General features: G+C 42.0%; 1 protein-coding gene across 1 annotated transcript in view; it reads right to left on the reverse strand.

Annotated features, from left to right (window-relative positions):
- Window positions 1-12678: 12678 nt before the first annotated feature.
- Window positions 12679-23872, reverse strand: part of dennd4c (DENN/MADD domain containing 4C) — a 135232-nt gene continuing 124038 nt past the window's right edge. The window contains exons 28-33 of the mRNA XM_048619579.1: window positions 23379-23559; window positions 19549-19800; window positions 17644-17761; window positions 16229-16382; window positions 15851-15915; window positions 12679-13917 (exon numbers count right to left, since the gene is read on the reverse strand). Coding sequence (XP_048475536.1) covers window positions 13781-13917; window positions 15851-15915; window positions 16229-16382; window positions 17644-17761; window positions 19549-19800; window positions 23379-23559 — 907 coding nt within the window. The 3' untranslated portion in view covers window positions 12679-13780. The remainder of the gene's footprint in view (window positions 13918-15850; window positions 15916-16228; window positions 16383-17643; window positions 17762-19548; window positions 19801-23378; window positions 23560-23872) is intronic.

A 23872-nucleotide genomic window follows, 5' to 3' on the forward strand; every position in this document is an offset into this window, starting at 1 on the left:
TGCAGTCACACCTGGAATATCATGGGCAGTTTTAGAATTGAATCCCTATAGTATGGAAGTAGGCTATTCAGCCCATTGAGTTATACTGGCCCTCTGAAGAGCATCCCACCCAGACACACCCCCCACCCTTTCCCATGTCTAATCCACCTACCCTGCACATCCTTGGATAGTACAGGTAATTTAGTGCATCTTTGGACTGTGGGTGGAAACCTACGCAGACAAGGAGAATGTACAAACTCCACACGGGTGGAATTGAACCTGGGTTCCTGTCACTGAGAGGCAGCAGGGCTAACCACTGTGCCTCTTATCTTGAGTAAGGATGTTCTTCCTCTAGAGTGAGTGCAGCAAAAGTTCACCAGACTGATTCCTGGTGGGAATGTGATATGAAGAGATGTTGAATTGGTTAGGATATTATTTGCAGAAGTTAGGAAGAATGAGGTGGGGAGATCTCATAGAGACCTTTAAAATTCTAACAAAATTAGGGTGGATGCAGGGAAGATGTTTCTGATGATGGGGGAGTTCAGAACCAGGTGTCGCATTCTAAGGATACAGATAAACTATTTAAGAATTTTTTATCCATTCATGGGATTAAGGCGTTGCTGGCTAAACAGCATTTATTGCCCATTCCTAATTGCCCAGAGGGCAGTTAAGAGTCAACTACATTGCTGTGGATCTGGAGTCACGTAGGCCAGACCAGGTAAGGATGGCAGTTTCCTTCCCTAAAGGGCATTAGTGAACTAGATGGGTTTTCCAACAATCGACAATGAATTAATGGTCATCATTAGACTCTTAATTCCAGATATTTTATTGAATTCAAATTCCACCATCTGCTGTGGCAGGATTTGAACCCGGATCCCTGGAATGTTTTCTGGGTCTCCAGATTAACAGTTCAGCAATAGTGCCACTAAGGTTTTTGAGTAGATTTGTAGCTCGGGTCGTGGATGTTGTGGTTTTAGGTACGGGTGGTAGAATGCAGGACCAACAGGGAATTTCTGATGGAGGTGCGCAGAAAAGCTACACACACTGACCAAGTACTGAATTTTAACAGCAACCACACGAAGTTGCGTGAAAACACTAAACGAGCTACAGTAACCCAGAACTACGCCAAAAAGAAGATGAATACCTCCACCAAGTATTCAAGGATAACGGATACCTGAACAACTGGGTCAGATGATGCCTATTAGACAAACAACAACAGGAAGATACTGCACGCTCTAATACACTCATCATGCTACCGTACATCAAGAATGTATCTGAACTGACCACAAGACTCCTACAATCAGTGGGCATCAGAGTAGCACACCTACGCTATGCCAACTGCTAACCTGAACCAAAGACCTGTTACCCACTATAGACAGAACCAACGTTATATACAAAATTCCTTGCAAAAACTGCGACGAATGTTACATTGGACAGACAGGAAGAAAATTGGCCAACAGAGTACACAAACACGAACTAACAACAAAAAGCCATGTCCAAATACTCACTCATCTCCATCCACATGGATAAAGACAACTACCAGTTTGAATGGGACAGACCAGAGACAAGCACGGGAATTCCTAGAAGCCTCGTTCTCCACTAAGAAGGCCATCAAGAAACACATATGCTCCATTGCAAAGGAAAACTAGAAGTAAGGTAATCCAACTCCACGGACCCCAGAGTTTAAATACCAGGCGGGAAAACACAACAGCGCTTCATTGGAGGCTGCACTGATGATGTTACCCAGCAGCGTAACGAAACATCTACAGAACAACGAACCAGCTCGGCGAGCCAACCAACCACGATAATACCACTGGGCCATCCGCTCCCCTGTGCTGGGGGTCTGGAAAACTTTCTTCACTGAATGGTCAGCCTGTGGAATTCATTACCATAGAAAGTAGACAATGCTAAAATATTGTATGATTTCAAGAAAAAATCGGACATAGCCTTTGATTTCTTTCGTCTAAGTTCTGTGTGGGGGCGGGTGGGAGGGTTGAGATAGGAGCAGGCTATTAAGTTGGATAATCAACTGTGATTGTGATGAATGGCCTATTCCTGTTTTCTGTGTTCTCATTTAAAACCATGAAAGCTGACAGCCCCACAGAAGTTTTGCTCTTTTCAGCTAGGAGATAGATTTAATGTATTGCCTTCGATAACAAACTATCAACAAATTCAGTGCGTGTTTCTGCAAGTTCCGTCGTAAGTCCCGATAATTGAGCTGCATTTTCAGTAGGAGTAACGGAGATCAACATACTCATGTTTAGAATCTTAAGAGTGCAGGAGGAGGCTGTTCATAAGTGTAACTTCTCCTGGAGGATCTGATTCCACAAAGGTTTCAGGTAGTGTATATCTTAACAGTCATCTGGGGCAAGTACATTGCATGAAATTATACAGAATGTTCTGAGACCTGAAATAAAGATTTAACATAACTTATTTTGTATTCATTCCCTCTACTTCCAAAACCAAGTATCTCATCTCCTCACTTCACCTTTTGTTTGCAAATCATGTTAAATCAATGCCTTATTGTACTTGATCCTTTTAAATGGAACAGTTTCTCCCCATCTGTGCAGCCTGCTCATGATTTTGGAAATCTCTTATTGGATCATCTCTTGGCCTTCTCTCCAAGGAGAACCCTTCAACTTCTTAAAACTATCCTCATAACTGAAGATTCCTTGTACCTTTCAACTCTCCACTTTGTCTGCATCCTTTCTATAATGTATACTGAACCAGCTGAAGCTTACAAGATCAGTATCACTGTTACTGTTGTACTCAATGCCCCATTACAAAAGGTGAGGACACTGTATGCTTTACTTACTGCTCTCTACCTGACATGCACCCATTTAGACTTGTACCTGCTACTATTTTCAATGTTCCTCCAAAACGCATCACCGAACATTTCATTGCATCAAAACTCTCAGCTTTTTTTGTCCATTTGGATTTCTACATTGTCCTCAAAGTTTACAATTCTTCCAAGTATAATGACAGCTGCAATCTTTGAAATGGTCACTGCACATCAAGATTTAGATCATTAACATATATCAGGAAAAGCAAGGTTCCTAATGCTGACATTGGGGGAGTTCTCCAGGCAAACCTTCCTCCAGCCCGGATAACATCCATTCATTATTACTGCTTCCTATCATAGCCAGTTTTGTGCCCATGCTCCTACCGTCCCCTTGTTTTTACTACAACCTATAATTTCCCTGACATCCTATTGAAATGGCAATGTATCAAATGACTGAAAATCTTTGTGCATTGCAGCAACAATGTTACCCACTTCAAAAACCTCCCAGCGAGTCAGTTAAATGTGACTTTGTATCAGAAATCCATGCTAGCTCTTCCTTATTAATCTATACTAAATAAATATGTGGAAGCTTTACCACCATTGAAGCTGAAACTGACTGATTTTTGTGCCCTGTGCAGTATAATTCACACCTGGAATACAACCCCATTACTGTGTATAGCTTACACTCCAGTACAGTACTGAGGAAGGATTGTACTGGTGAAACTACTCATTTGGATGAGATGTTAAACCAAGGCCTTATATTCCTGCTCAAATGGATGGAAATGATTGAGGGCACTGTTGAAAAGGAGCAGGGGAGATATACAGCCAATATTCCTGAATCACATTGCACATCTGTGTACAACAGTGACCACCCTGAACAAAATAGTTTGACAGGAAATCACTGAGACAGCCAGTTGGGTCATGAAAGATGGTGCATAAATGCGTCTATATTTTTCTTTTACCTAGAAAGAGTGCTTCAGGCATTGCACAGTGCAAAGGGAAGTTAAAGGGCAGATAGTATATCTTGTGCTTACCTGGGAAGAGGAAGAGGTTGGGCTTATAGAGAGGATCCTAGTGAATCAAAACATTAACTGTTTTCTCTCTGTAGCTTTCAGACCTGCTGAGTTGCTCCTGCAGTTTGTGTATTTGTATCCTGTACAGCTTCTAACTTCTAGCCTCAGTACACATTGGAACTAATGACATAGGACGAGATTCTGAGGAGAGAATACAGGAAGTTAGGCAGGAATTTAAAAGGAGGTCCTCAAGGGTAATAATATCTGGATTACTCATGGTGCCACGTGCTTGTGAGAGTAGGAGTAAGAGGACAGAGCAGATGAATGCATGACTGAGGAGCTGGTGCAGGGGAGAAGGATTCACATTTTTGGATCATTGGAATCTCTTCTGGGGTAGAAGTGACCTGTATAAGGACTGATTGCACCTGAATTGCATGGCGACTCATATACTGGCGTGGACATTTCTTAGAGCTGCTCAGGAGCATTTAAACTTGTAAGCTGGGGTTGTGGGACCCAGGGAGAGAGTGAGGAAAGGGATCAGTCTGAGAATAGTACAGTTAGGAAAAGGAGCAAATCAAACAAGGCAGGCAGGAACAAAGCAGAGAATGAGGTAAAACTGATAAATTGCATTGAAATAAATGCAACAGGCCTAACAGGTAAGGCAGATGAACTCAGGGCACAGTTGGATATATGGGACTGGAATATCATAGCAATTAGAGCCGTGGCTGAGGGAGGAGTAGGACTGGCAGCTTAATGTTCCATGTATAGATGCTATAGGAAGGATAGAAAAGGGGGAACAAGAGAGGAGGTGGAGTCGTCTTTTTGATTAGGGATAACATTACAACTGTACTTAGGGAGGATATACCTGGGAATAAGTCCCGGGAAATTATTTGAGTGCAACTGACAAATAAGAAATGAGAGAGAGAAACTGGATCTAAAAGTTAAAGTTCCAAAGTAGAGCAAGGCCAATTTTGATGGTACGAGGCAAGAACTTTCAAAAATTGATCAGGGCAGATATTTTCAGGGAAAAGGATGGCTGGAAAATGGGAAGAATTCAAAAATTAGGTAACGAAAGCCCAGAGACAGTATAAAAACCAGAAGAACTGCGGATGCTGTAAATCAGAAACAAAAACAGAAGTTGATGCAAAAGCTCAGCAGGTCTGGCAGCATCTGTGAAGAGAAATCAGAGTTAACATTTCGGGTCTGGTGACCCTTCCTCAGAACTGATGGTAGCTAGGAAAATGTCAGTTTATATGCAGAAGATGGCGTGGGGGACGGGGTAAGGAGTAAATGATAGGTGGGGATAGAGCCCAAAGAGAGAGAAGAACAGTTGGACAGACAAAGGAGTGAATAACGATCTGGCAAAGAGAGTGAATAGCTGTTGATGGAAACTGTTAGTGTCTAACAATAGATAGTGTGTAACGGCAAATTGTGATAACAAGGTCTGGTGTGTGTCTTGGCCGTGGGAGAGTTCAGGCCCTAAAGGTATTGAACTCGATATCGAGTCCAGGGGGCTACAGGGTCCCTACATCTCTACCTCAGGCTTGCTGCAGTGTTGCAGCAAAACTCAGCGCAAGCTGGAAGAACAGCACCTCATTTTCCACCTGGGGAACCTGTAGCCTTCTGGACTCAATATCGAGTTCAATAACTTTAGGGCCTGAGCTCTCCCACATCCTAGCCCTCGACCCCACACACCAGGCCTTGATATCACATAGGTCTGCAATTAAATGCTACCTATTGATATCCATGAACAGCTATTCACCCTCCTAGGCAGATTGTTATCCATTCCTTTGTCTGTTAACTCCTGAGCCCCATTCTATCTTCTGCTTATAAACTGATGTTTAACTAGCTACCATCAGTTTTGAGGAAGGGTCACCGGACCCGCAACATTAACTCTGATTTCCCTTCACAGAGGCTGCAAGACCTGCTGAGCTTTTCCAGCAACTCCAGAGACAGAATTTTCCTGTTAGGGTGAAGAGCAAGGTTGATAAGCATAGGGAATGCTGGATAACTAAAGAAATGTAGGTTTTGGTCAATAAAAAGAAGGAAGCATATATCGGGTATAGAAAGCAGAGATTGAGTGAATCCTTAGAAAAGTATAAAGGCAGTGGGAATATACTTAAGAGGGAAAGCAGGAGGGCAAAAAGGGGATATGAGACAGTTTTGGCAAATTGGGTTAAGGAGAATCCAAAGGGATTTTATAAGTACATTAAGGACAAAATGGTAGCTAGGGAGAGAATAGGACTCCTTAAAGATCAGTAAGGCCACCCATGTGTGGAGCTGCAGGAGATACTAAACGATTATTTTGCATCAGTGTTTGCTGTGGAGAAGAGTGTGAAAGATAAGAGAATGTGGAGAAATGAATAGCGACATCTTGAAAAATGTCCATATTACAGAGGTGGTGCTAGATGACATAAAATGCATAAAGGTGGATAAATCACTGGGACCTAGGTGTATGCTAGAACTCTGTGGGAAGCTAGGGAAGTTGTTTCAGCGGCGGGAGTCCGGGAGGAAGTGCGAGGGCAGCCAGGGAAGGTGATCTTTTCGATTATAAAAGTCCTACCTCGCGTGACTCCATTTTTGGAGTAAGTGAGGTAATATATTTGGGCGGTTGCTTTACCCGAAACACTACCTAGGTAGTGTCTCCCACCCATCCTCCTCCTCTAACCAAAAAAAAAGGTTCTGAGCGCTGATTTGGTAAGGCTACTAGTTTTTTTTTAATTTGTCTGTTTGGGAATTCAGAACAGTGGGAATGGATGTTAGGGCAGTTGTATGCTCCTCCTGTAGAATGTGGGAGGTAAGGGTCACCATTAGTGTCCCCACTGACTTCATCTGCGGGAAGTGCACCCAACTCCAGCTCCTCGGAAACCGTGTTAGGGAACTGGAGCTGGAGCTGGATGAACTTCGGATCATTCGGGAGGCTGAGGGGGTAATTGAGAGGAGTTACGGGGAGGTAGTCACACCTCAGGTACAGGAAAAAAGTAGATGGGTTACCGTCAGGGGACGGAAAGGGAACAGGCAGTCAGTGAAGGGATCCTCTGTGGCTATTCCCCTCAAAAACAAGTATACCATTTTGGATACTGTTGGGGGGGACGACTTACCAGGGGTAAGCCATGGGGTACAGGTCTCTGGCACAGAGTCTGTCCCTGTTGCTCAGAAGGGAAGGGGGGAGAGGAGGAGATCATTAGTCACTGGGGACTCCATAGTTAGGGGGACAGATAGGAGATTCTGTGGGAACGAGAGAGACTCACGGTTGGTGTGTTGCCTCCCAGGTGCCAGGGTCCGTGATGTCTCGGATCGTGTTTTCGGGATCCTTAAGGGGGAGGGGGAGCAGCCCCAAGTCGTGGTCCACATAGGGACCAACGACATAGGTAGGAAAAGGGATGGGGACGTAAGGCAGAAATTCAAGGAGCTAGGGTGGAAGCTTAGAGCTAGAACAAACAGAGTTGTTATCTCTGGTTTGTTACCCGTGCCACGTGCTAGCGAGGCGAGGAATAGGGAGAGAGAGCAGTTGAACACGTGGCTACAGGGATGGTGCAGAAGGGAGGGATTCAGATACCTGGATAATTGGGGCTCATTCTGGGGTAGGTGGGACCTCTACAAATGGGATGGTCTACACCTGAACGAGAGGGGTACCAATATCCTGGGGGGGAGATTTGCTAATGCTCTTCGGGAGGGTTTAAACTAATTCAACAGGGGGGTGGGAACCTGAATTGTAGCTCCAGTGTACAGGAGGTTGAGAGTAGTGAGGTCATAAATAAGGTTTCAAGGTCGCAGGAGTGTACCGGCAGGCAGGAAGGTGGTTTGAAGTGTGTCTACTTCAATGCCAGGAGCATCCGGAATAAGGTGGGTGAACTTGCAGCATGGGTTGGTACCTGGGACTTCGATGTTGCGGCCATTTCGGAGACGTGGATAGAGCAGGGACAGGAATGGTTGTTGCAGGTTCCGGGGTTTAGATGTTTCAGTAAGATCAGGGAAGGTGGTAAAAGAGGGGGAGGTGTGGCATTGTTAGTCAAGGACAGTATTACGGTGGCAGAAAGGACATTTGATGACAACTCGTCTACTGAGGTAGCATGGGCTGAGGTTAGAACCAGGAAAGGAGAGGTCACCCTGTTGGGAGTTTTCTATAGGCCTCCGAAACGTTCCAGAGATGTAGAGGAAAAGATTGCAAAGATGATTCTGGATAGGAGCGAAAGTAACAGGGTAGTTGTTATGGGGGACTTTAACTTTCCAAATATCGACTGGAAACGCTATAGTTCGAGTACTTCAGATGGGTCAGTTTTTGTCCAATGTGTGCAGGAGGGTTTCCTGACACAGTATGTAGATAGGCCAACAAGAGGCGAGGCCACATTGGATTTGGTACTGGGTAATGAACCAGGCCAGGTGTTAGATTTGGAGGTAGGTGAGCACTTTGGTGATAGTGACCACAATTCGGTTACGTTTACTTTAGCGATGGAAAGGGATCGGTATATACCGCAGGGCAAGAGTTATAGCTGGGGGAAAGGCAATTATGAGGCGATGAGGCAAGATTTAGGATGCATAGGATGGAGAAGGAAACTGCAGGGGCTGGGCACAATTGAAATGTGGAGCTTGTTCAAGGAACAGCTACTGCTTGTCCTTGAGAAGTATGTACCTGTCAGGCAGGGAGGAAGTGGTCGAGCGAGGGAACCGTGGTTTACTAAAGAAGTTGAATCTCTTGTCAAGAGGAAGAAGGAGACTTGTGTAGAGATGAGGCGTGAAGGCTCAGTTAGGGCGCTTGAGAGTTACAAGTTAGCCAGGAAGGACCTAAAGAGAGAGCTAAGAAGAGCCAGGAGGGGACATGAGAAGTCTTTAGCAGGTAGGATCAAGGAAAACCCTAAAGCTTTCTATAGGCATGTCAGGAATAAAAGAATGACTAGAGTAAGATTGGGGCCGGTCAAGGACAGTAGTGGGAAGTTGTGTGTGGAGTCCGAAGAGATAGGAGAGGTGCTAAATGAATATTTTTCGTCAGTATTCACACAGGAAAAAGACAATGTAGTCGAGGAGAATACTGAGATACAGTCTATTAGACCAGACGGGATTGAGGTTCATAAGGAGGAGGTGTTAGCAATTCTGGAAGGTGTGAAAATAGATAAGTCCCCTGGGCCGGATGGGATTTATCCTAGGATTCTGTGGGAAGCTAGAGAGGAGATTGCAGAGCCTTTGGCTTTGATCTTTATGTCGTCATTGTCTTCAGGAATAGTGCCAGAAGACTGGAGACTAGCAAATGTTGTCCCCTTGTTCAAGAAGGGGAGTAGAGACAACCCTGGTAATTATAGACCAGTGAGCCTTACTTCGGTTGTGGGTAAAGTGTTGGAAAGGACTATAAGAGATAGGATTTATAATCATCCAGAAAGGAATAATTTGATTAGGGATAGTCAACACGGTTTTGTGAAGGGTAGGTCGTGCCTCACAAACCTTATTGAGTTCTTCGAGAAGGTGACCAAACAGGTGGGTGAGGGTAAAGCAGTTGATGTGGTGTATTTGGATTTCAGTAAAGCGTTTGATAAGGTTCCCCATGGTAGGCTATTGCAGAAAATACGGAGGCATGGGATTGAGGGTGATTTAGCGGTTTGGATCAGAAATTGGCTAGCTGTAAGAAGACAGAGGGTGGTGGTTGATGGGAAATGTTCATCCTGGAGTTCAGTTACTAGTGGTGTACCTCAAGGATCTGTTTTGGGGCCACTGCTGTTTGTCATTTTTATAAATGACCTGGATGAGTGCGTAGAAGGATGGGTTAGTAAATTTGCGGATGACACCAAAGTCGGTGGAGTTGTGGATAGTGCGGAAGGATGTTGTAGGTTACAGAGGGACATAGATAAGCTGCAGAGCTGGGCTGAGAGGTGGCAAATGGAGTTTAATGCAGAAAAGTGTGAGGTGATTCACTTTGGAAGGAGTAACAGGAATACAGAGTACTGGGCTAATGGTAAGATTCTTGGTAGTGTGGATGAGCAGAAAGATCTCGGTGTCCATGTGCATAGATCACTGAAAGTTGCCACCCAGGTTGATAGCGTTGTTAAGAAGGCGTACGGTGTGTTAGGTTTTATTGGTAGAGGGATTGAGTTTCGGAGCCATGAGGTCATGTTGCAGCTGTACAAAACTCTGGTGCGGCCACACTTGGAGTATTGCGTACAGTTCTGGTCACCGCATTATAGGAAGGATGTGGAAACATTGGAAAGGGTGCAGAGGAGATTTACCAGGATGTTGCCTGGTATGGAGGGAAGGTCTTACGAGGAAAGGCTGAGGGTCTTGAGGCTGTTTTCGTTAGAGAGAAGGCGGCTAAGAGGTGACTTGATAGAGACATACAAGATGATCAGAGGATTAGATAGGGTGGACAGTGGGAGCCTTTTTCCTTGGATGGTGATGGCTAGCACAAGGGGACATAGCTTTAAATTGAGGGGTGATAGATATAGGACAGATGTCAGAGGTAGGTTCTTTACTCAGAGAGTAGTAAGGGTGTGGAATGCCCTGCCTGCAAAAATAGTAGACTCGCCAACTTTAAGGGCATTTAAATGGTCATTGGATAAACATATGGATGATAATGGAATAGTTTAGGTTAGATGGGCTTCAGATTGGTTTCACAGGTCGGCGCAACATCGAGGGCCGAAGGGCCTGTACTGCGCTGTAATGTTCTATGTTCTATTGCTGGGCCCCTTGCTGAGATATTTGTATCATCAATAGCCAATGGCAAAGTGCCAGAAGACTGGAGGTTGGCTAACGTCATGCCACTATTTAAGAAAGATGGTAAGGAGAAGCCAGGGAACTATAGACCAGTGAGCCTGACATTGTTAGAGGGAGTCCTGAGGGACTAGTTTAACATGTATTTGGAAAGGCAAGGACTGATTAGGGACAATCAACATGGCTTTGAGCATGGGAGGTTGTGACTCACTTAACTTGAGTTTGAAGTAACAAAGAGGACTGATGAGGGCAGAGCAGTGGACATGATCTATATGGACATCAGTAAGGCATTTGACTAGGTTCCACATGGTAGACTGGTTAGCAAGGTTACATCACATGGAAGAGAGGTAGAACTAGCCATCTGGACACAGAACTGACTCAAAGGTAGAAGACAGAGAGTGGTGGAAGAGGGTTGCTTTTCAGACTGGAGGCCTGTGACCAGCGGTGTGCCACAAGGATCGGTACTGGGCCCACTGCTTTTTGTCATTTATATGATTGATTTGGATGTGAACGTAGGAGGTATGGTTAGTAAGTTTGCAGATAACATCAATATCGGAAGTGTAATGAACAGCAAAGGTTACTTCAGAGTACAATTGTATCTTAATCAGATGGGCCAACAGGTTGAGAAGCGGCAGATGGAGTTTAATTTAGATAAACTTGAAGTACTGCATTTTGGAAAGGCAAATCAGGGCAGAATTTATACACTTAATGGTGAGGTCCTGGGGAGTGTTGATCAACTAAAAGATCTTGGAGTGCAGGTTCATAGTTCCTTGAAAGTGGAGTAACAGGTAGATAGGATAGTGAAGGCGGCATTTGGTATGCTTGCCTTTATTGGTCAGTGTATTGAGTATAGGAGTTGGGAAGTCATGTTGTGGCTGTACAGGATATTGGTTAGGCCACTATTCAAATTCTGTGTGCAATTCTGGTCTCCCTGCTATAGGAAGGCTGTTGTGAAACTTGAAAGGGTTCAGAAAAGATTTACCAGGCTATTGCCAGGATTGGAGGGTTTGAGCTATAGGAAGAAGCTGAATAGGCTGGGGCTATTTTCCCTGGAGTGTCGAGAGGTGACTTGGAGGTTTATAAAATCATGAGGAGCATGGATAAGTAGTCAAGGTCTTTTTCCTAGGATAGGGAGTCCAAAACTAGACGGCACAGGTTTAAGGTAACAGGGAAAAGATTTAAAAGGGACCTATGGGCCAACTTTTTCACACAGAGGGTGGTGTGTGTATGGAATGAGCTGCCAGAGGAAGTGGTGGAAGCTGGTACAATTACAACATTTAAAAGGTACCTGGATGGGTAAATGAATAAGAAAGGGCTGAGGGGGATATGGGCCAAATGCTGGCAAATAGGACTAAATTTATCTAGGATATCTAGTCAGCATGGACAAACTGGATCGAAAAGTCCATTTCTGTGCTATACATCTGTGACTCTAAAGGCTATCATAGTGGGTTGTCTACCATTAACCATAAATCGGGCCCTTACATAGAAAGATTTGTGGTAGTCTATTTGCAACCTTCTGGTATCAAACCTAACAGCAAACAACCTTCACTGAATCACATTCTGTCAAAGATGCCATGGAGTGCTGGAAATGGCATTTGCAGCTGAGTGGATGGAGAACAAAAGCAAGGAATATTTGCTAAGATTATACAAGGCAGTACTCAGATCTCAGCTGGAATACTGTGAATGGTTTTCAAACCCTTATCGAATCCAAGACATACTGGCATTGGATACAGTCCAGAAAAAGTTCACTAGGCTGATCTTGGTAATGGAGGGACTGTCTTAGAAGGTGAGCCTGAATAGGTTGGACTCATTGAAGTTTAGGAAAAGAGGCAACCTTATTGAAGTATACAAGATTCTCAAGGATCTTGACAGAGCAGGTGGTGGGAGAGTCCAGGATCAGAGGACATAAATTTCAGAACAAGGCGTTCCATCAAGGTTGGAAGTGATGATAGCACATTTCAAGAGAGGGCAGTAGCTGAGGAGATAGAGCCTTTAATGTCAGTGAATTAGGAGGTAGGTTTCATATCAAAATAAAGTGCCAAAGGAATGTGGGGTGAACTAACTGATGATTGAGGTTTCTGTAAGGACACACAATGGAAGGTACAGCCAGATGAAGTCGTCTCTTGGCAATAAATGTAGGCTTTGTATGTCACACTTGCATTCAGTGAATGAATTAAAAATTCCAATCTCCACTAAAAACATGACAAGTTTGTATAACTATCCTTTATTGAAACAAGTAATTTTAATATGTTCACATACATTATAGTAAGTCATCATATAACTGTAACTGTACAAGATTTGAACCATAGAAGCAATCTGCCTTTTTAGAAGTGTTAAAATATAAAATCAATTATTTTACAACTCAATAAAGGTAAAGTCTTTAATACAGGATTACATATAGATATCAGTCCAAAAGCTTTGTCCTTCGATAATATTTGTACTGCCACCATTTACCAGTGCTTTTCCTGGCTTTTCAGTTTCTTTTGTCATTCTATTAAATCCTGGAAAAACAAGCTGTCAGTAATATTCAGCGATTTTTCTTTAAATAAAATTACTCTTGTTTACACCATACATAGTGAAATGGGGAGGGGAGACCACTAATAGTACTTCTATTATCAATCAAATATCTCAGCATAATATTTCAGTATCCCTTTATACGTGCAGCAATAAAGAACTGCACTGTCAGATATTAGGCAGAGTTTTGTCAGTAATTAGAAAAGCATCAGTTGGGTACAGTACAGAGAAACATGGTTTCCCAAATATCTCCCAATTCCCCTTACAACCACTCTAATATTACCTGATTGATTTGGGAGTATTTTATGCCTCAGTGACATAGACAACTCAATTAAAGAAGAATGATCCCCTAGTTTCATTATAGCACACCTAATGATTTCATTCTGAATTGTAGAATTTCAACACTTCATTTACACGGAAAGAAATAATTCAACATTTAAAATCCAGTCATTGATACTAAAAAATACAATGGTCAGGGCCATTCTTTGTGATATTTGTACAAAACACTGCACTACTAGACAACTGACAGTAAATGGCAGATCTGCCTTAAGACATCTAGTGTTTAGCAGTTACATTTTATTAAGTTTCCCTTCCATAGAGGTTTGAAACAGTGAACAGTTTTCTTTCCATTATTCTCAACGAAACGGCACCTCAAATTGTGCAGTTATATCTCCACATACATTAACATCTTAATTTTAATCAACTCGGCATATGTGCTTAGTTTGAAGATTGTACATTCATACTTTGGACATAAATCATAGTGGTTCAACTCCAGAATAATATTGCAGTTTCTTGTTTAGATGAAGGGAGGCTCAAAGCATTTCCGGCACCACTCTATTTTGGTGCAGGGCGGTAAATCAATTGGAAGGGCCACCTTCACTTGTTCTTCTGTCAAGCGCTCATAAGCTGCTCTGTATTCTCTATCAAAAGCATCTGTAATCACAAGTGTCAAGCCAAGTCATTAAATTAGAACTTAGATGTTTAAATGTGTTTACTTCTCCACAGGCCAGCAGTCATAACAACAGACGGAATGATACAGTACAGGAGACCGCTTGGCCCATCACGTTCCCACTCATTCCCGGTCCTTAATGCAAATACCATTTTCACAATCTGCCCCCAGACCACTTGCAGCTCACTAAAATGATTCTATCACTGATTGTCAAAATAATCTGTGCCTGGTTGCACATTGATGTTTCTGGTCAAATTCCTCAAATTTCAGTCCTGAATGGCATTAATTTGCACCCTGTGTTCCTATAGATGTCAATGAGGAGAAACGTCTTACCTACATCAACCCTGTCTATTCATTTCATTCTTCAAAACTCTAGAGAATACAGGTTTGACCAATCTCTCTTCATAGGGCAGTCCTGACTTCTGCTACTGATGGAAAGGCAATAGGTCTGTAGTTCACTGTTGTCTTTCATTCATCCATTGTCAACTCTCATTATGTACTTCCTGAAATGCCTGTTCTTAGGACCGTATTAATCAAAAGCAATACTTTCTTTGTAGATGTACCAAGATACAGTGCAAGGTATTGTTTTGCATGCTATCCAGGCAAATCATACCTTAATACATACTGTAAGCTTGACTACTCTGCCTGGACTATGTAGCAGAGGCGGGTAGTAGGAGTTGGTGTCAGAGACTTGGCATTCAATATCTGCTAGGCTGAGATCAGAGGCCATTATCCTTTTCCACAATATTCAATAACAATTCTACGGTTAGACCTGAATGAACTTCCTTGCTTTCTCGGTTTAGATTTTCATTTAATATTTACTAGAAGTAAACTTATTCTCACAGCTGCGCTGACTACATTTCTTCACATGGTATTTTCTTTAAGGACACTTCTCCATTCTTCTAGTTTCTCAGTCTCCATTACACGTGTTCAAACAATGCAACCTTGTACACTACAGCTTCTGATATGGTTTCATAGAAACCTGACAGTGCAGAAAGAGGCCATTCAGACCATCAAATCTGCACTGACCCTCTAAAGCGCATTCCATCCAGACACAGATCCCCACCCAATCCCTGCAATTTAGCACGGCCAATCCACTTGGCCTGCACATCCCTGGACACAACTGGGCTATTTAGCATGGCCAATCTACCTAATCTCTTATGGAGGACTTCATCAAAAGGCATCTAAAAGTCCAAATAAACCACATCCTCTGGCTCCTGGTTATCAACTCTATTAGTTACATCCTCAAAAAAATTCCAGTTGATTTGTCATGAATGATTTCATAATTTTTATTTTCCAATCTTTTATAATGGAATCTAGCATTTTCCCTTCCACCAATGTCATGCTAACTGTTTCATAATTCCCTGCGTATTCTCTCCTTTTGTTTTGTTTGAAAGTATGAAGGTTTACATGCACTACCCCAAGGTCTTCTTCCCACTGTAGGGGATTCCAAAACTAGAGAGCAATGGTTTAAGGTGAGGGAGGAAAAAGATTTAAAAAGGGACCTGAGGGGCAATATTTTCACGCAGAGGGTGGAGAGTGTATGGAACAAGCTACTAGATGAGAGATGGAGGCGGGTACAATTACAACACTTAAAATGCATCTGGATGGGTACCTGAATAGGGTATAGAGGGATATGGGCTAAAAGCTGACAAATGAGACTAGTTCAGTTTAGGATATTTGGTCGGCATGCACGAGTTGGACCACTGTATGACTCAAAAGGTACAATATATGGAATGGTCACAGCACACAGCATTAGTAAATACATTACACAGATAAGAAATATTTACCTGCTATACATTATATCTTGCTTTTGAAATGAAATGTTAAAATTAAAAAAAGTGTGTTGAAACACATTTCTAGAAGGCTGAAAGGTACAAATCTGAAAGTTCTTCCTACACATCAGGCTTTACTCACCAATATCAATATTCTCTCTTCCAAGGGCCACCAGAGAAAGAAAGAGAATTTCCCTGTACATACTCCTATACAGAAAGAAAATAATTCCAATGACTGTCAAGTTACTGATGAATCAAAATCTGTCAACAGATATAGACTAAACCATCAACGACATCCACAATTATAATCTGAGGCAATGTCTGTGTCCAGCTCTGATTTACACACATTAGAATCTACAAACAAATCAGCAGCAATGAAACATAGGGAGCAGCATAACATCTGTACCTGAAGTCAGTCATGGTTGAAGACTACCTATCAGTATCAAAAACAAAGTTTATGGCAGAGACTAATAATGTTTTCAGAATTTAGATACAGCAGAGGGTTCTGAAAATTTCTGACCTTTGTCTCTTGATTTCAGGGTGTTTGCTGGACTCTTTGAGGATTAGGCATATAGGTCCAAACACATCATTGGTCTGGATGCTCCTCACAATTATATGCAGCGAACTCTTCTCCACCTGACTATCTGGAGTTAATCCACCAACCAGATTTTTGTCTGCGAATAAAGATGATTAATTTAATATTTTGGATACAAAAGCATTCACTCCGATGACAATTTATTTTGTTGTTTTACAATCATACTATCCACATTTACAAGCAAAACTATGAAATAACATGCATTGATGATAAGAGACTCAATGTACAAAATTTGAACATTAGAAACAACTTCTAAAATGTCTGATTTTGCTCTTCTAAAGTGTTAGAATGCACAGAGAAATTCAGAGCAGAGATTATAGGTGTGAGTTAATCAGAGCAGTCCAATAGACACTGAACTCAATTCGTCAGACACAGATCCATACTAGATTGTGGAAGTCACCACATAATTAGAGAAAGTAGACAATATTCCAGACAGAGACTGTGACAAGTGAAATTTAAATAATAGGCTCTCTTACTCCATAATGAAACCATACTGTGTTCAGTTAACAAGCTGCTGTTTTACGTAGCATAAGTCATGATACAGTTTTCTTCAAGCATAATGCCTCCATCAACTTAAACTTTGCACAATTGTTAATTTTTGTAGTATACAGGTGATTGCAATTTATTTCTGTGTTCACAGCTCCTTGCTGAACATGTTCCCATTTGTGATCTAACTTTCAATGACATATTTGTATATTAAAGTTTTTAAAAAAGATTCATTCACATGAAGTGGGCATCTCTGGCCAGGCCAGCATTTATTGCTCATCCCCAATTGCCCAGAGGGTAGTTAAGAGGCAACCACATGGCTGTGGCTTGGAGTCACACATAGGCCATGCTAGGTACGAATGGCAGTTTCCTTCCCTAAAGGACATTAGTGAATCAGATAGGTTCTGACAATTGACAGTTTCATGGTCATCATTAGTTTCAATTGCAAATTTTTATCGAATTAAAATTCCACCATCTGCTATGGTGGGATTCAAACCCAGGTCCCCTTACCTGAATTTCTGAATTAATAGTGAAATAAGTTTGGGTTTTGATCCAACCAGCAACAGCTAATATCAATTTTGTCAAGTTGAACTTTGATTACAACGTACTTAGCATACCTGGGCTTTTACTGGTCAGCACAGGCAGGTGACAGTGATAAAATAAGTCACCTGTACATCAACATTGCTTCGAAATTAACTACATTATTTTGAAACTGGTACGAGATAATTATATCTACTGGCATTGCACTGATATTTCACTGTTAGGCTAACTACAAGTCCAAAAATAACAATAAAGACAGCAAATAGAAAAGTACAGGGAAAATCTGTTCCATACAGTCAATCTCAGCCACTTACTCCTGTTTCTCCAACGTATATACATTGGATCACCAGGCTCTTGATGAAGATTAATGTTATCCCAAAGTAGCTGTATGTAAACCAGTTTGCTGTCCTGTGAAAGACTTGACTGAGACATCTAGGAGAGGAAAAAAAAAGTGTATTATTTGAGAGATAGTAGGAACTGCAGATGCTGGAGAATCTGAGATAACAGGGTGTAGAGCTGGATGAACACAGCAGGCCAAGCAGCATCAGAGGAGCAGGAAAGCTGACGTTTCGGGTCTAGACCCTATTATTTGAGAACCATGTTTATGATATTTAAAGAAGCCCATTTAACAAGTGAATTCATAAACTGTAAATGGGAAAACATCAGCTTCTATTAACTTCAATTAATTAGAGAATTTTAATGTTTTTTATTCATTCATTGCATTTTGGGCATCACTGGCTAGGCCAGCATTAATTGCCCATCCCTAATCAACAACCACTGTGGTACAAAATCTTCTTACAATCAATCTGTTTATGCAAGCATAACCAATAAAGGGACAGAACCAATGCACAGGCCATCTTAGAGCACAACAGTAGCAAACTCTCAAAACTGCTGTGCAACTTGTCATGGTGGCACATATTATTCATACGTAGAGAGCGTTACTTTGCATTTAACCATACTAAACTCAATACAGTATCCAAAATGAACACGTTCCATTCTCTTACATAGAAGATAGAACAGTGCAGTTACATGAAAAGCATAAGAAGCCTTTATCTTGAAAATAAATGTTCAGTAACAACACTTACAACAGTTTTGAACTGCACAAACTTAAGGATACAGTGGAACATAAATGAATTGGAATAAACTGGTATGGACTTGGTGCCATTAGAAGTAAGCTTTGCATTCAAATCCAAATGTCTATGGGCTACCTTGTGTACACAACATCGCCTGATACAAAGTTTATGTATTCTATCCACCAAACAAATAGTGTGAAGAACATTTATTTTCAAACCTATAGATTCACAAAATACAAATTGGATTAAGGAAAGTCTAAGAAACATAAGCACAAATACAAGCACATTGCCTGGGCTTTATGGACTGCCAAACCAGAAATGGGTGGTATGTGAAGCGTTGAAATTGATGGAAAACCCAGTAGCACAAACTGGAAAGTGGGGAATTAATCAGTTACTCAAAAAGTCCTCAAGTTAAAACATCATTGATTTCCCCTCATGATTACTGTAATGTCCTATTTGACACAGAAGCTGTCAAGCTGAAGAAAGCAATACTATTGCTCTTCAACTGCAATTTCAGATTACATCAGTTGTTTTTAAAATGTCCCAAATTTAAGGAATTTCAACTATTAGAGGTGCCCCATAGAAGCAGTAAGCACTGCATCCAACTTATTGAAACTTTTTTTTCTTTTCTTTTAAATCACTCTCTTGTACCATGATGCTATAAGAATTTATTTTAGTAGCTGTCTTATTAATCAAATACACAATAATACAAGAATGATTTTTCTTTTAAACAAGGTGACAACAAAAGTACACAAAAACTTACATTCATGACTAGCATATATAAGAATGCCTGATTTGGTATGCCGACAAATCGTGGTCAACATATAGCTTATGGAAGTTACCCCAAAAATTTGATTGGATTTATCCTTATTATTTTCACGTGTACAGGGATACACTGAATGCATTGTATTGACAAATCATACCTTACATTAGTATGTCAGGGTAATAGAACAGAATGCAAAATATACAGTGTTACAGCGACAGAGAAGGTGCAGAGAACAAGCAACTCTAATATATGAGAGGTCCGTTCATAACTCTGATAACAGCACGGAAGAAGCTTTTCTTAAATCTGTTAGTACATGTGTTTACACTTTTGTATCATTTTGTAACAGTGTAAAATGAAATGGCTGCTAATCTCCAACATACCTGCATGCCGTTATTGCAATGTTCAGAAGTAAGGATGAGACCTGGCAGGTTACTTGGCAAATCCAGCCTTCTGAAATACCAAACAAGGTTCCAGAAAATGATTGGGTGCTGGTTGATGAACTTAGAGCTGTGAATCACCTGATCTCCCTCATTCTCCAACAGAGACTCCAGTTCCTTACGCAGGACTAATGGACTCAGATATGGGACGGACACAGGCTTCGGATTAGGCCTTCTTTTAAGGCCTACAGAATCCTAGTGAACAAATATAAAATGGTGTTCAGTGAATTCATATATGACTGCAAAATATTAATGAAAAACTTAAGACTGCAGTCATTTTCTAAAGAAACGCTCAAACAGAAATTGGTTTCAGGAATCTTCAAAATGAGTTCCTTAACAGGAAGAGGATACAGTGGATAAAGTAGACATCACTACAAAGTAGCGGACTGCACAACGTCATCAAAATTAAGCCAATCCTTGGCAGAGGACCTGCTAAACCAATATGTGAGCCAGTCACGCCTCAATACTCCAGGAAACAGTTATCAAATCAGGCTTATCAAACACTCTGCTGCTTATACACTGTCCTGCATCAATCTCTCTTCACCCAATCTTGGGCTTATTGACTTACAGCGGCTCCTGGCCCAGCAAAACGTACTTCCCAAAATTCTCAACATTATCATCAAATCCTTTTAAGGGCTTGCTTCTCCCCAGCTCATCTTCCAGTTAAACAACCAACATTTCTTCTAAGCTGCACTGGAGAAAGAAAAGGAAAGGGAGGATAAGCAACAGAGAGCAGGCAGGCAGAGTGGCAGGAGCAAGGGTGGACAGAGAGGGCAGGTGGACAGACAGAGGGGGCGCGTGCGAGCAAGCGGGAGGAGAGAGCGCGCACGAGCGAGCAAACGGGCAGGCAGTAGGAGAGCGCGGAGAAAGGACAGAAACGGTTTACCAAGGTGTTGCCTAGTTTGGAGGGTATTAGCTAGGAGGAGAGATTGGATAAACTTGGTTTGTTTTCAGTTGAACATCAGAGATTGAGGAGCGACCTGACAGAAACTTACAAAATTATAAGAGGCATGTTGGAATAGATAGTCTGAGTCTTTCTCCCTGGTAGAAATGTCAATTACTAGGGGATATAGGTTTAAGGCAAAGCAGGAAAGTTTAAAGGGGATGTGAGGGGTAGGGTTTTGTTTTTACACAGTGGATGCACTGTCAGAGGTGGCAGATAAAATTGCAATGCTTAACAGGCGGACAGACAGACAGGACAGACAGACAGGACAGACAGACAGGACAGACAGGGCAGACAGACAGACAGGACAGACAGGACAGACAGACAGGACAGACAATCTCCCTAGGTTAGAACTGACCCAGATCCCCGGCACTGTGAGGTAGCAAGGCTAACCACTGTGCCACCCTCTTGATTTAATTGTATTTTTAAAAAAACAGTTATAATAGCAAGAAAAGGATCCAATGCCTGAAATGTCACACAACTGTGGTGCTGCCCCACATTCAACAATTCCAGAAAAAGTTAGACAGGTCCTGCACTGCACATAACTGGGGAATAACAGGGAAACAACATTAAAACAAAAGTGTTGTAATACTCAGCAGATCTGGCAGCATTTTTAAAGCGCAAATCACCAAGTCAAACATAAATTACTTTTCCTCAGAACCAAAACTACAGTTTAGAAATCCACCAGGTGGCGCTTCAGCCAGAAATAGGTTTTATACGGTACATAAACAAGCAGTTTTGCAAGAGGAAAATGCTTCATTCAAATTAATCCATTCCATTTTAGTTTTTCATCTCATCATCCTTCCTTCCCCTTGAATTCAATTTCTTCAGCAACATTTGAACTTCCTTCATAACCTAACGCCATATGTGCGTACAATTTAGTAAAAGAAAGAGTTCTGGTTTAACTTCCTAAATATTAAATCATGTCTCCTAGATGAAGCACCTCCCATCAGGATGGACAAGTTGTGAATTAATGGCTTAAATCTATTTTCCAGCCAAGAAAATATTTTCTTTCAATTCCATCGAGGGATGGGGGCATTGCTGGCTGGCCAGCATTTATTGTCCATCCCTATTTGCCCTCGAGAAGGTGGTGGTGAGCTGCCTTCTTGAAACACTGCAGTCCACGTGCTCTAGGTTGACCCATAATGCCATTAAGGAGGGAATTCAAGGACTCAGTGACAGTGAAGATGATATATTTCTATGTCAGGATGTTGAGTGGCTTGGAGGCAACTTGCAGGTGGTGGTGTTCCCATGTATCCGCTGCTTGTCCTATAGGTTTAAGGAATCTTTGGTGAATTTCTGCAGTGCATCTTGTAGATAGCACACACTGCTGCTACTGAGCGTCGGTGGTGGAGGGAGTGGATTGTTGTGGATCTGGTGCCAATCAAGCGAGCTGCTTTCTCCTGGATGGTGTCAAGCTTCTTGAGTGTTGTTGGAGCTGCATCCATTCAGGTAAGCAGGGAGTATTTCATCACACTCCTGATTTGGGCCTTGCAGATAGAGGATAGGCTGTGTGTGCGTGTGCGTGGAGAGAGAGAGTCCGGAGGCAAATTACTTGCTGCAGTATTCCTAGTCTCTGAGCTCCTGTGTAGCCACTGTATTTACGTGGTGAGTCCAGTTGAGTTTCTGGTTGATGGTAACCCCCTGGATGTTGATCGGTGGGGATGCGGTAACAATAATGTCATTGAATGGCAAGGGACGGTGGTTAGATTATCTTTTATTGGAGATGGTCATTGCCTATTATTTATGTGGGGCAAATGTTATTTGCAATTCGTCAGCCCGAGGTTGGATATTGTCCAGATTTTGTTGCAATTGAACATGGACTGCTTCAGTGTCGGAGGAGTCATGGCTGGTGCTGAAATCAGTGTACATCCCCACTTCTCTTCTATTGATGGAGGAAAGGCATTGATTAAGCAGCTAAAATGTTTGGGCCTCAGGCACTACTCTGAGGAGCTCCTGCAGTGCTTTTCTGGAGTTGGGATGATTGACCTCCAGCAACTAGAACTGTGTGTCTGGTATGACTCCAGCCAGTGGAGAGCTTTCCCCTGATACCCATTGATTCCAGTTTTGCGAGGGCTTTTTGATACAGCATTCGGTCAAATCAGGCCATTGTGTCAAGGGCTGTCACTCTCACCTCACCTCTGGAATTCAGCTCTTTTGTCCATGTTTGAACGAACACTGTAAGAGGTCAGGGGCTGACTGGCCCTGGGGGGAACCCAAACCTGGCGTCAGTAACAGGTGCTGCTTGATAGCACTGTTGATGACACCTGCCGTTACTTTATTGAAGATCGACAGTAGACTGATGGTGATTAGTGAGGCTGGAATTATCTTTTTATGTACAGGACATAACTGGCCAATTTTCTACATTATCAAATAAATGCCAGTGTTCTAGCTGTACCGGATCAGCTTGGCTACGGGAGCAGCAAGTTGTAGAGTGCAAGACTTCAGTACTACTGCTGGAATGTTGTCAGGGCCCACGGCCTTTGCAGTATCCAGTACCTTCAACAGTTTCTGGATATCATGTGGAGTCAAATTGGCTGAAGACTGGCATTTGTATATACTAAGTTATATACAGGCAAGATTAATTTAGTGGGCTTACCACCAAAAGGAACTCAACTTTCAAATGGGCATCTTGTTTAATGGACAAGTGATCTCCTATCAATTATACTGACCTTTCATTTGAGTATTTTCAAAATGTAAATTATTGCAGGAAATACACCAATGCCTGGAGTGGACAAATCTGTAACTGTACTCAATCCAAAGCTACTGACCAAATAATCTTGCCATTAGATTAATGTATTTCACATTTTCAGCTTCAGCAACAACTTACCACACTTTCTTGTAGACTATTTGGAAGGCTGGTTGTTGAAATGCCATGTGCAGGCCGCTGAGATACGTCAAAGTTTTGCAATGGACCACCTACACTGTAACTTCGGATTAAGGATGCTGTCCATTTTGGAGGATCGTCATTTACATTGTCCAGCAAATCCTCCGGGCCCTTTGGTACAGCACTAGTCAAAAGAAAGAAGTAAATAAATTGCTTCTATAAAATCATAGCATCACAAGTAGTACAGCACATGTGGTGACCTTTGGTCGATCCCTGGTTCTTTCTGGAAAGTAACCCAATCAGTTGTCCTTTGTTACTTTGCCCACAATACCCCTACAATGTATTTCTCCTGACAAATACTTATTCAATTCCCTTTTGAAAGTTACAATCGTACCTGTTTCCACCATCCTTTCAGGCAATGTATTCCAAATTGAAATCACTACTAATAAACACTTCCACAAAGTACTAAGGACATTTTTAAACTTGAATTGCAAAAT

This window comes from Rhincodon typus, chromosome 3 (assembly GCF_021869965.1).
Source record: "Rhincodon typus isolate 14 chromosome 3, sRhiTyp1.1, whole genome shotgun sequence".
NCBI classification, from domain to species: domain Eukaryota; kingdom Metazoa; phylum Chordata; class Chondrichthyes; order Orectolobiformes; family Rhincodontidae; genus Rhincodon; species Rhincodon typus.